The sequence below is a fragment of the Balaenoptera ricei genome, chromosome X (assembly GCF_028023285.1).
Source record: "Balaenoptera ricei isolate mBalRic1 chromosome X, mBalRic1.hap2, whole genome shotgun sequence".
In the NCBI taxonomy this organism is placed as follows: Eukaryota; Metazoa; Chordata; class Mammalia; order Artiodactyla; family Balaenopteridae; genus Balaenoptera; species Balaenoptera ricei.
Window position 1 is genome coordinate 9242856 of NC_082660.1, and position 13839 is coordinate 9256694.

The 13839-nt window shown below is 45.6% G+C and overlaps 1 protein-coding gene across 3 annotated transcripts in view; it reads right to left on the reverse strand.

Moving 5' to 3' along the window:
• Positions 1 to 12755, reverse strand: part of ARHGAP6 (Rho GTPase activating protein 6) — a 485604-nt gene extending 472849 nt beyond the window's left edge. For 2 of the 3 annotated variants that reach the window (XM_059910658.1, XM_059910657.1), the window contains exon 1: positions 11037 to 12755. In XM_059910658.1, the coding sequence (XP_059766641.1) occupies positions 11037 to 11615 (579 nt within the window). In that variant the 5' untranslated portion in view covers positions 11616 to 12755. The remainder of the gene's footprint in view (positions 1 to 11036) is intronic. The other variant, XM_059910659.1, reaches the window with a different exon arrangement.
• Positions 12756 to 13839: the final 1084 nt, after the last annotated feature.

Consider the following 13839-nt stretch of genomic DNA (forward strand, 5'->3'; position numbering starts at 1 on the left):
TTTTTAATTGATATTAAAATTCACATACCAGGCTTCCCTGGTGCCACAGTGGTTAAGAATCTGCCTGCCAATGCAGGGAACATGGGTTCAAGCCCTGGTTCGGGAAGATCCCACATGCCGTGGAGCAACTAAGCCTGTGCGCCACAACTACTGAGCCTGCGCTCTAGAGCCCGCGAGCCACAACTTCTGAAGCCCACGAGCCGAGAGCCCGTGCTCCGAAACAAGAGAAGCCACCGCAATGAGAAGCCCGCGCACTCCAGCGAAGAGTAACCCCCGCTCGCCACAATTAGAGAAACCCCGTGCGCAGCAACGAAGACCCAATGCAGCCGAAAATAAACAAATAAATTAATTAATTTTTAAAAATTCACATACCATAAAATTTACCCTTTTAAAGTGTACACTTCAGAGGTTTTTAGTATATTCCCCAGGCTATGCAACCATCACAGCTATCTAGTTCCAGAACATTTTCATCCCCCCAAAAAGAAACCAGGTATCCATTAGCAGTCACTTCTCATCACTCTCTACTGCCACCCTCTGGCAACCACTAATCTATTCTCTGTCTCTATAGATTTGCCTAATCTGGACATTTCATGTGAATAGAATCATACAATATATGGCCCTTTGTAACAAGCTTCTTTCACTTAGCATAATGTTTTCAAGGTTTATCCATGTTGTAGCATGTATTAGTACTCCAGTCCTTCTTATTGCTGAATAATCTTGCATTGTATAGGTATACCACATTTTGTTTACCCATTCATCTGTTGATAGACATTTGGTTGTTTCCACCATTTTGGCCATTATGAAAAATGCTATGAACATTCACTTACAAGTCTTCATGTACACATGTATTTTCAGTTCTCTTGGGTAGATACCTAAAGGTGGAATTGCTGGGTAATATGGTCAATGTTTAACTTTTTGAGAAACTGCCAAACTATTTTTCAAAGCTGCTGCAGCATTTTACATTCTCACCAGCAGTGTATAAGAGTTTCAGTTTCTCCACATCCTTGTCAACACTTGTTATTATCTGTCCTTTTTATTATAGCCATTTATATGCTATGGTATAGCCATATGAAGTGGTATCTCATTGTGGTTTTGATTTGTATTTCCCTGGTAGCTAATGAAAACATCATTATTTACTAGTTAACACAATAACTAATTCCATTTTTTCACACATTACATTCCATTTTTTGCCATGTTGTAACATAGTTGCAATTATAGTCTCAGTCTCTTTATCATAAGCAATGGCCCAGAGAGGATGCAGTAAAATTTAGACCAAGACATCATGCCCCTTACAGAAAGGGGAGCAAAGGTAAGAATGACTTTTGTCTTCCTGTCTGCAAAAATTAAAAATAAAACATCTGAAACAATCAGGACATTGCTGCATAAATTCCAGTTTGCCCCCTAATGCAGATTTTAATAAAACAGAATTAATTTAATCTACGTGTGTTAACCTGCTCTGTGAATGTAGAAAGTTACAGAAAATTGTAACCTTCTTTTGACAAAATAAAAGAATATCTACTCAGGAAAAAAATTTAAAAAGACATCATGCCCCAAAGGTGTATCCCCGGGATTTAGAAAACCACTGTCAGAACACAGATGCCCTCAGTTATTGAATGGAGTCTGATATAAAACACTTTCCCCTATGCGGACACCAGATTAGAAAAATCAGAATCTAGCTATGGAAAGCTGAGCTCACATTTGCATAAATCGTGAATATGTCATGACATGTATGATAGTCAAAACATTTCTTTGAAGATGATATCTGGTTGAGCCATAAAGTATGGTGGATTTTTCTCAGATAGATATGGGACCAGGTGATCAAAAGTAGAATGAGGAGAGAAAAAAATCCCTGCAGAGAACCTTTACATTAAATCATAAAATCCTGAGCTGTATCATGAAGCCCAAGGCCCAGTCAGACTTATTCTTTGCCATCATCCTGCTCCTATAGGTGTTTCCAGTTGGATTTCTCTAAGTTCTTGAAGCATACTACGCCCCTCTTAACTACAGGCCATTCTTTCTACCACCTCCCTTCTTTTTGTTTGGCAAAGGCCTCCTTACCCACTGGCTTCAGTTGAGACATCCCAGACCTCCTTAGTCTTTGTATCAGCTTCCTATGGCAGCTGTGACAAACTATCACAAACATCATGGCTTAAAACAACACTCAGTTATTCTCTTACAGTCCTGGAGATCAGAAGTCTCGCTGGGCTAGGATCGAGATGTTGGCAGAGCTGCTGTCCTTCTGTAGATTCTAGGGGAGAATCTGTTGCCTTGCCTTTGCTAGCTTCTAGAGGCTGCCCTATTCCTTGGGTCATGGCTCCTTCCTCCATTTTCAAAGCCAACAGAGTAGCATCTTCAAAATCAATCTCTGCGTGTGTGTCTCTGTCTCTCTCTGTCCCTCTGTCTCTCTCTCTCTCTCTCTCTCTTTCTACATCTGTCTGTCTGTCTCTCTCTCTCTGGCTGATTCTGTCCTCATATCTTCTTCTCTAACTCTGAACTTCCTGCCTCTTTCTTATAAGGATCCTTGTGATTACATTAGACTCACCCAGATAATCCAGGATCATCTCCCCATCTCAAGATCCTTAACTTAATTATATCTGCAAAGTCTCTTTTGCCATAAAAGGTAACATATCCATGGGTTCTGGGAATTAGGACATGGACATCCTTCTGGGGGGGCATTACTCTGTACCACAGTCCTCCTGTCATAGTGCCACAGCATTCTGAGGAAGTGCAGGGATTTATTTACTGGAAAGTGTTGCTTTCACAAACTGGTAAGCACCTTGTGGGGCCGTGCCTGTTTACTCTGCATACATTCCCCAGTGTCTACTGCATAGCCAGCACTTGATAAATATTTGATGACAACCTGGCTGAGTGGCCAGTTTGGTTTTGTTGGACAAGAATTCCTAGGGAAACGGGAGGAGGTCAGCTAAGATTATAGCGTGAAAGGCTTTGAAATGACTGGCTAAGCAGTTTGGATTTCATTCTGTACACACCGAGTCCCAGCAAAGGTTTTTACTCAGGGAGTTAACATGATTACAATTGTGTCTTTGGAGTAGAAAGCCCATAAGCCAGATGGGAAGAGGGGAAACTGAAGGCACGGTGACCAAGCGGAAGGCCACAGCAAATGAGCACCCAAACTAGGCAGTGGCAATGAGAAGGAACAGCTGGAGAGAGATGTAAGAACTTGGACACATTCCTCTTCAAATCCTTTCTAGAATGGAGCAAATGAGAAGTAAACACAACAGGATTTGATAACTTATTGGAGACGACAGGAGAAAAAAAAAGGGGGGCGGGAAACTGAAGACATTCTGGCCTGGTAAAACTAAGCCGGCCTAAGAATGGTGACACCAACCAGAAATAAGGAATACGGAAAATGTAATGTGCTCAGAGGAAAGGGGGACTGATTTGTTCTGCTTCAGTCATGTAGACTAGGAGGAGTCCAGTGGGCATCGTGAGCAGATGTCTTGCAAGAAATCAGAAATAGATGTTAGGAGCTCAAGCACACAGAGTTACGAGTGTCCCCAAGAGGGATGATAGCTGAAGTCGCAAAAGTGAATGAGGTCATCAAGGGAGAATGATCTGAAGGGAAACACAGAACTGCAGGGATGCACGGGCGACAAGCACAGAGACAGAAGAGCAGGAAGAGACATTGCAGACTGAGAAGCAGGCAACGGGGAGGGAGCTGAGACTCTTCTGTGAGTGGTGGGGAAAGGGGGTGGGGGATGGTGCAGAGCAGTGCTGTCAGTTCTGCCCAGAAGTCCAGCCAAAGGAGGTCTAAGAAAGTCCTGGGATTTGGGCACCTTTGAGAAAATTGTTTCATTAAGTAATGGGGATAGAAAAAAGATTGCCAAGGTTCTAGATTTCATGGTTGCTTACTTTTTCCAGAAGTTTTGCAGTTAATATTGAGAGTCAAGAAGGATTTTAGGGTTGGTTCTGCCCTCAGCTTGTTGTCTGAGTTTGGGCTTAACCCTTTCAGTCCCTGTCTTTAACTGTAAAGTAAGGAGGTTGCAACTAGATGCTACCCAAGGTCCTTTTAGAGTCTAAAATTTGCTCTTGCCAACCCTCAAATCCCAAAATTCTGGTGGAAGCTCAATTCAATCTGAGAAGAACTTGTCTTCATATTATTCTCTATTTAAGTTAAAAATTACCTTAGAGATTAATCTCCAAAATTTACAAGCAGCTCATGCAGCTCAATATCAAAAAAACAAACAACCCAATCCAAAAATGGGCAAAAGACCTAAATAGACATTTCTCCAAAGAAGATATACAGATTGCCAACAAACACATGAAAGAATGCTCAACATCATTAATCATTAGAGAAATGTAAATCAAAACTACAATGAGATATCACCTCACACCAGTCAGAATGGCCATCATCAAAAAATCTACAAACAATAAATGCTGGAGAGTGTGTGGAGAAAAAGGAACTCTCTTGCACTGTTGGTGGGAGTGTAAATTGATACAGCCACTATGGAGAACAGTATGGAGGTTCCTTAGAAAACTAAAAATAGAACTCCCATACGACCCAGCAATCCCACTACTGGGCATATACCCTGAGAAAACCATAATTCAAAAAGAGTCATGCACCACAATGTTCACTGCAGCTCTATTTACAGTCGGCAGAACATGGAAGCAACCTAAGTGTCCATCGACAGATGAATGGATAAAGAAGATGTGGCACATACACACAATGGAATATTACTCAGACATAAAAAGAAACGAAATTGAGTTAGTTGTAGTGAGGTGGATGGACCTAGAGTCTGTCATACAGAGTGAAGTAAGTCAGAAAGAGAAAAACAAATACCGTATGCTAACACATATATATGGAATCTAAGAAAAAAAAAAGATCATGAAGAACCAAGGGGCAGGACGGGAATAAAGACACAGACCTACTAGAGAATGGACTTGAGGACACGGGGAGGGGGAAGGGTAAGCTGGGACAAAGTGAGAGAGTGGCGTTGACATATATACACTACCAAATGTAAAATAGATAGCTAGTGGGAAGCAGCCACATAGCACAGGGAGATCAGCTCGGTGCTTTGTGACCACCTAGAGGGGTGGGATAGGGAGGGTGGGAGGGAGGGAGATGCAAGAGGGAAGAGATATGGGAACATATGTATATGTATAGCTGATTCACTTTGTTATAAAGCAGAAACTAACACACCATTGTAAAGCAATTATACTCCAATAAAGATGTTAAAAAAATTTTTTTAGTAAAAATAAAAATTACCTTAGAAATGAAGTGAATTGTAGCAGAGAAATACTCCAAGAGAAAGCATATGAAAACTGAATAACTAGTTTCCTAAGTTATAAATTCTTAGGCCATTATGCTGATTTCAGACATAATTCCTTGTAAAATGCCCTTTGTCAATTTCCTGTTTGAAGCTGCCTTACTCTAATTACTTCCTCTTTGGTGACATGCGTGAGCCTCTATTTTTAATCACAACATTCCTCTCTGCCCATGTTTTAAATTTTAATTCCAGTTTCTGTCATTACATATTTACAATTCAATTCTTTCTTACACATATATTGAGACACACCATATTTTTTTCCTATCCTCAATACCTTTCAAAAAGGTACTTTTTCCAATTCAAAGTCTTGGTTGACATATACCAGGAAAAAAGAAAAAAATGACAGAGTAAAGCTAGAAACATGAGAGCAAATGGTACCGGAAAGCAAAACCTAGAATTCAGTTTCTTGTATAAAGTAATAAATTATATAGCGTTTCTCAACCTCGGTGCTATTGAAAATCTGAGCAGGATAATTATTTGTTGTGGCGGTCTGTCCCGTGCACTGCAGAATGATTAGCAGTATCCCTGGCCTCTATCCATCAGATGCCGGTAGCACACACCCCCTGCCTCAACTCTGGCAATCGAAAACGCCAACAGGTATTGCCAAATGTGTCCAGGCTGCAAACACCCCTTGGTTGAAAACCAACGGTCTATAGACACCAACCTATTCGAAGTAGTTCAACAGTGCAAGAAAACAATTTGCTAAAGTGGAAAAGTAAGAAATACAGAAGTATTATGTTTCTATGGCAACCCCCATTTGTTTGCAGGACGCTTGGCATGGTTTCCCCATGCCTACCTCCTCTGAGTATCTGTCCTCCTGCTTGTTTCACGCTACTGATGCATGGCCCCCACAGACACTAGAGTGATCTCTCTAAAACACATATCCAGTCTTGTTACACACTCAGGCTTAAAAATCACCAATTTATCCCATTCTCCACCGCAGGGTTTCTCAGCCTGGGCACTATTGACATTGAGGGCCAGATAATTCTTTGTTGTGGGCGCTGTCCTGTGCCTAGTAGAGTGTTTAGCAGCGTCCCTGGGTTCTCCCCCACTAGATGCCACTAGCACCTCCCCTGTTAGTAGGCAGAATAATGTCCCACCAAAGATATCCACGTCCTAATCTCTGGAACCTGTGAATATGTTAGCTTACACGGCAAGGGGGAATTAAGGCTGCAGGTAGAATTAAAGGTTGCTAATCAACTGACCTTAAAACAATGAGATTGCACAGGGAGATCAGCTCGGTGCTTTGTGACCACCTAGAGGGGTGGGATCGGGAGGTTGGGAGGGAGCCGCAAGAGGGAGGAGATATGGGGATATATGTATGCATATAGCTGATTCACTGTGTTATACAGCAAAAGCTAACACACCGTTGTCAAGCAGTTATACTCCAATAAAGATGTTAAAAAGAAATGAGATTATCTTGGATTATCCAGGTGAGTCCTATGTAATCACAAGCATCCTTAACAGAGTCTGAGGAAGAAATGACTGGAAGAAGAGTCAAAGAGATGCAACATGGCTGGCATTGAAGATGGAGGAAGGGGGACACTGGAAAAGCAAAGGAAACAGACCCTAGCGCCTTCAGAAGGAACATAGCTCTGCCAACACCTTGACTTTAGCCCAAGGAGACCTATTTCAGACTTCTGACCTCCACAAGTATAAGATAATAAATTTGTGTTGCTCTAACCCATATGTTTGGGGTAATTTGTTACAGCTGCAAAATGAAGCTAATACATCACCACCCCCAGTTGTGACAACCAAAACTGTCTTTGGACATTGCTAAATGTCCCCTGGGAACAAAACTGTCTCCAGGTTGAGAACCACTTCTCTACAAAACAGAGTCCAAACTCCTGAGACATGCACAGTGGGGCTCTTCATAATTAATGCTACCCAACCTGTTGAATACTATTATCCAACACACAGTGAGATACAGCCTATGCTCCAGGCACACCAAACTTCTAACTTCAAAAACACTCTATCAATACATCCTTTCACTTCCCTGCAGATTTGATGTCAAGAGGTGCTTTGGTCCTCCTGCCATTTTTACCTGAGCCTATAGTTACTTATTATTCCACAAACAGGTGTCTAATTTCTGGTTTCATTAGGTTGTTATATAAAAAGCCATGTGGTTGCTACATACATTAAACTGCAGATATCTTAACCTCCTCCTCCAAACAAATTATTGCACTTAAGCCCCTCTAAGTCCTCTTTGTTGGAAACTCTAGCGTCACCAACACCTCTGTGCCTTTGCAGGTCCACTCCTTCCTATTTCATCAAGGAATCACTTCCCTTCTTCTTCTTATAAGTGGCAGTCACCCTTGAAGATCAAGTTCAAATGTTCTGTGCACAGTGAAGCCTTCCAAGACTCCTCAAAGCACGGTGAATCGCATCCCCCAGTCCCTCATTGTGCTGACCCTTCTGCACTGCAGCTATTGGTTGACTCATCCATCCTCCTCCTTAGACTCTTTAAGGGGTGACACCATATTTTAGCCTCTCGGCATTCCTGGTACATAGAGAAATGCTTGTGCTCAAGAAGTTCTTGGGGCGTAAATGAAGAAAAGAAGTCATGAAGAGAGAAATAATTTTAGTTATGGGTTATCGAGGCTGGCAAACTCTATGTCAGCTATGAGCATAATCTCAGCTCTGATCCAAAAGAATTAGGAGAACCCCAGAGTTAGAATGAGACCTTACTCCCTTGTTTATGATCTGAGTCAAGGACAGAGCCTGGCTGCTAAGAACAAAGTTGAGAAGTATATACCAATTGTGTTACCATGTACCATTTATCCCTTTGTCTTCTCCCTTTTTCTACTCAATAGATATTCTACCCAGCATGTCCATGAATCAGATTTTGTTAAAGCAATCCTAAAACACACAGTAAGGAAATGTTGAGTTGTAGCTGACTTTGTCTAACACCTCCTGGTTTTAGGCCATAAAAATGCCATTTGTGAGCTCTGAGTGAGCACAGGGCATAGAGCTACAGGCATTTATGCGAGTCGTGGGAGCAGGAGCCCTTGTACGAACAATTTAGTTTAAAACCAGAGAATCTGCTGAAAGAACTAAGTAGAAATGGATGTGATCCACTACTGGCTACACCTGAATGAAGGTGAATTCTCAGGTTTGCCTATGGATTCAATGGAAGAGAAACTGAAAAGTTGAATAAACCATAAGAGATCCGCGGAATCTGCAGGCAACACTCAAGAGGGATCCACATGCTTTTGGAATGGGAAGACGTCCCCAAGGAAACTTTCTGCCAGCTGAAAGCACTCTGTGGGCAGTCAAGATGGCCATGATGAGGGGGGCTACATTCAACTCACTGGTGTAGTAGTTCTCAACTGGGGCAGTTTTGACCCTCAGAGGACATCCAGCAGTGCCTGCAGACACTTTTCATTGTCACACTGGTGGGGAGGCTGCTATTCGCATCTAGTGGGTAGAGGCCCAGGATGCTGCTGAACATCCTACAATGCACAGGACGGTGCCCAAGGCAAAGAATCGTTCAGCCACAACTGTCAATAGTGCAGAGGCAGAGAAATCCTGAACCAGAGCAACCAAGAAAAGCCTAAGAACCAATTCTGTACGATCCAAATCTCCCCTCCAGGGCCCATAAGTAACCTTGCAAGGTGTTCATCTGCTGGACTTTTGACATCATTAGTAAAGATTCTCTTTTAGGACAAAGGACCTAGCTTGCTTTCAAACGAGAAGGACAAGCAGTGCTCAATAGGATGAATTTCCTTGGTTTTTGAGAGGGTTCCAGGGCATTAAACCTTTGAAAGGTAATCCAAGCCATTAAATTCCAGACCCCGGGGTTATGTTAGGATATCTGGGACTCTATTAAACAAAACCAGCCTTGGACCTTCATGCCAGGATTCCATCCAGTCATTCCATGTCTGCCTCAAGAATAAAGGGATTACACACACACGCACACACACACACGAACATTTTATGAGAAAATTTTGTTCTTTTGCTAGATGGCTATGTACTTAGTTTTAACCACTGCAAAAGAGGTGAAAGTCATGGTAGGTTAGCTTGCAGACTGCCCCAACACTGCACAGAACAGTTTGAAGCCACCCAGTATTGATGAAGTTCAGATACTTGTCCATTGATTATGAAATTTTAATGGATAAGAAGAAAATTTCTAACCAGTTGTGATCATCTACAGTAGACTGCCTTTCGGTCATAAGAGCAACAAACAGCATCTATATACTATATTCCAAGTATGTACAGTTGCTAAGAAAAAGCAGAGACATTCTTAGTGATGTAATTGGTTTAAACATGAATGTCAGTGGCTATCCAGTCCAAGAACTTGGCTTGCTTTTGCATTTCTCTCTCTTTCTCTCAACTCCTACAGATTAATCAGATAACGTGTGCTTCTGATATAGAGAAGGAATCCAGGCCCTTCTAAAGACCAACAGAAATTCAATATTTAGATTCTTGACCCTCTTTCTAATGCTAAGTTCCCTGGTTTGGAGAGAATCTCTTGCTCTCCTACTGGACTTTTCTCTCTACTGCCTATCTTCCTCAAGAAAATGGGCAGAACAGTCAGCAGTGTTTGTTAGTTTTTGCAATCCATGCTCCCCACCCAACAGCAGCAGTTACTTTGACACAGTAACTAATATTTTACTAATATGTGATACGAGTATTTCTGATAAATACTGCTGATTTTTCTAAGGCAGTCTAATAAAAGCCAAAATTTCACAGTCATCTCATGTTAACAGAGCAAGGTATGATGTTGGATACTATTTTCTAGCTGTTTTTCTTGGTTGTGTTTCCTTTATTTAGTCTAAATTTCCAGCAATTACATGGTATTTCATTTCATTTCTGTAATTCTAACTGTACTTTAAAACATTTAATTACAGTGGATGGAATCTCTCCTTATAGAAACAGATCCAAGGCAAATCTATAGAGTTTGTGGACTGAAAGAGATTAGGAGTTGTTCATTTTTAAAACAACTAGTATTTATTCTCTAAAAGCATGCAGCTTTCCAAGTACCCATCAACCACAGTTTCCCATTAGCTCTGTTCTCCATTCTTCTAAACCAGAGAGCAAACGTTTTTAAAGGTACCAAATACCTCCCTCTGAGTTCTCTATTTACTAACGATTCCTGATTCATGTGTATTTCACTAACTACTAGTAGCCCTTAGTGGAATTTGGGCATATTTCCATGATCTTTCATAGCCTTAAGCAGAGATTTTTTTTTTTTCTCCAGGATTAAACTAGTACTCAGTACCATAGCTCTCTGAAAGCAGACCTTTAGGGAGAAGAAAAGATCAAAACTAGAGAATTCTAGTAGTTACTCCCCCAAACACACAGACCTACACACACACATATCAACACCCTCAAGAATAATGTTCCTGAATTCTCTGTAAAACAACCAGATGGCAGAAACATTTCAAAATATATTTCCTCCAATCCTGATAAACAGCTTGGAAATAGATCATGTGAGTTCCAAAAAAATATCAACATTGGGTGAAGGGATAAGATGACCCTTGGAAATCACCTGCAGCGCAAAAAGGAAAGCACCTCTTCCTCTAGCTCCTACCACTGCTCCAAAGTGGAGCCAAGAAGTCCTAACGAGACACGTGTGGGTGGCCACTAGGGACGTCCCATTTGCAGACACCATTTAACCAGCCAAAGAGGAACAGCCACACCAGGAAAACCCCGCAGTGGGTCCCTGGCTCTGTAAATGAGAAGGAATTAAAGAACTGCCCAGGTGTCCAGCCTTGGGCCATGAGGACACGAGGCACCGGACCCTACCTCGGACTTCCACACGACATAGGGTTGGCCGTGGCTGTCGGGTGGGGACTGGAACTTTCTTTGCTGGAGCCACCTCCTGGGAGAAGCGAAGATGCCGTTGGGGCCTCCCCCGGAGGAGCAGAGGATGGTGCTGCGGCCACTGCCCGGCCCGGCTAGGACTGAAGGCAGGTCCCATACCATGCTCTTCTTGAGGCCGCTGCGACCAAGGGGGACCTCATAGTCAAAGTGGAAGCTGCCAGAAGGTGACTTCTCCAGAGGGGTGCTGGGTGTGGAGAAGGACGAGCAGAGGGGTCTAGGGGACGGGAGGCGGTTGGCCCGGGGAGGCGGGCCCCGGGGAGAGGACGCCAAGCGAGAGCCGAGACCCTCGGCCAGGGACAGCGGGGAGCAGACGCGGCCCCCGGTGGCCCCCCGCGAGCCGCCCTCTGAGCCCGCCTCGCCCCCGCAGCCGCCGATCAGAGCCGGGTCCAGGCTGCGGGTCTGGCGAAGCTTCCTCTTGGAGAAGCCCTTGGCCGAGGCCGCGCTGCCCGAGGCCGGCGAGGAGCAGGAGAAGACACTGTGGAGGAGGCTCTGCGCGGACATCTCGGCGGGGCTGTGCCTGAGGGCCACCCTCTTCCAGCTCTCGGAACTGCTAGCGCTTTGGGGCGCAGAAAGCAAGGGGGCTCAGGCGAGGCTGCCAGGCGGGGTCGGGCCAAGGCTCGCCGAGGCCGGTGGAGGGCAGTTCCCGGCTCACGCGCCACCAGCGCGCTCCAAGTGCCCCGGCGGGGGCAGAAGCAGGAGATTCATCACCAGCCTTCTAGGAAAAGGGGTGAGGAGGGAGGGCTCCTTCGGTCGCCAGAACCTTCTCCCAGAGCCTAAGTCACGAAAAGGGTAAGGAAGAGGAGGAGGAAGGTCAGGCGCTCGCTGGGTTCCCAGCTCCGGCGGCCAGCGCCACTCCCCCTTCCCAGCTGAGGCAGGAGATGCCGCGCTCCCGCTCCCAGGCTCTGGACAGCCTCGATGTCTCCAGCAAGCTCCTCCTCGCGCCCTAAGGACGGTCCCGAGGGCTGGGGAGGAGGCCTCCTGGGCGTGCGCCCAGGGCGCGTCCCTCGCGCTCTCGGCGCAGTGAGAGGGACTTCCTCCCGCGCTGGAGCTGGGCACCCGGGCTGCGCCCCCGTGCACCGTCGCCGTATCCGGGCCTCTGAAGCTACGCGTCTGGTCGCCACTTGGCTGCTGCGCCCACTCCTCTGACTGGCTAGGCGCAAGAGTGTCTCCAAGCTCCAGGTTCCCCCGAGGTGCCGATCTCGCTACAAAGTGGGGACACGGAGCGCGCAGCGCCCAGGGCCTTCCAAGGGCTGAGCGGCTAGGGTGGGAGAGAATTCCCAGCTGCGCTCAGGGAGCTAAGGGGACAACCACAGGGTCGGCTGTCCATGACCCGCCGGAGAGGGGCTCTTGATATTCTCAGCCCAGCCTTGGGCCCAGGGCAGGCGCGGAGATGTCCCCGCACGCTCGCGCTAGAGGCAGCGGGAAGGGGGCGGCCCGGACGGGTAGGGCGGGAGGGAAGCCAGGTCTGGAGCTGGGGCGGAGCCAGGAGCAGGAGAAAGCAGAACGTGGAGTTTTCCAGGCACCAAACCTGGGAGCGGCGCAGAGAGAGCACCGCTCACCACCGGTACCGGGTCTCCTGGGGAGAAAGCCCCAAGGACGGAAGTGCGGACCTTCTCCCCCGTCTCCCCTCCCCCAAATCGAAGGGGGCGCCAGCTCCGCTCACGTTTCTGGAAAGGAAGGGAAGTGTCAGATTGCACCCCACCCACTGGTGTCAGATGGATAGCCCGAGACGGCTGCTCTGAAGTTGGAGATAAATCTCCTGCCTTCCTTTTCTCCGCCCTGCTGTTTTTGTTTTTTAAAAGGGAGGATAGAGATTCAGTTCAAATGTAGTGGCTGCCGATGAATGGGCTGGAGCTGGGGACCTACTAAGAAAAGGAGGGGAAGGGGGAGGGGTCCTCGCCATGTAAGGGTCGTGCAGTAACTGTACTCGAGGAGGAGGGGTGAGTGAGGCCGAGCAGGGGGCAGGCGCCCGGCGCAGCGTCAGCCCAAAGGCTGCGGAGATTGGCGCTCACAAAGCGATCGGTCTCCGGGTTCTGCTGTGGGACGCCTTTGGGCGCAGCGCGCAGCGGCCTCATTCCTGGGAAGCTGGAAAACGCTGGCGATGTCAATGTTCCCTGCTTGAAAACAAGCCTGGGAGCACCTTCCCCCGCTACTGTCCCACCCCTAGAATCTATAAAGCGCGAAGCCTCGCCCGCTTCTCGGAGGGCTTTTTGACGTAACATTTAAGTTTTGCGACGCATCTCACAACCATCTCAGCAGTGGAGCAGAGAGAATGTTGGAAATGCCTGCGTACTTTATTTAACTGTGTTCGTGTGTCCTCTTTTACCACTTCTGGGTGAAGAGAACTTTATACAAATGTAAAGGTGACTTTCTTTTACCATTACTTTTATTAAAGAAAAAAAAACTTACAGTGAACTTATAAATACAAGTGTTTGACACAAACATTCGCCGTGTTGTGTATAACATCAGAATTGTCCAACTTTGATTTTGGAAGGCTTGTTTCATTCCCTATAAAATTTTCAGGGGGAAATTTAATGTCTTTCTCTTCTTAAAAAACGTGTTCGACGGTCCTAGGTATTTGACTGTCTAGGAGGGGTCACGTCATGAAATCTAATTAACAGAAGAATTCGATACCTCCATAAAGGGCTTCATTCGGACCCCAGGATCTCTGACCTACCCGTTTTTGTAAACGCAGCGGAACCCACTGCGCTCAGGGAGTTCCCTC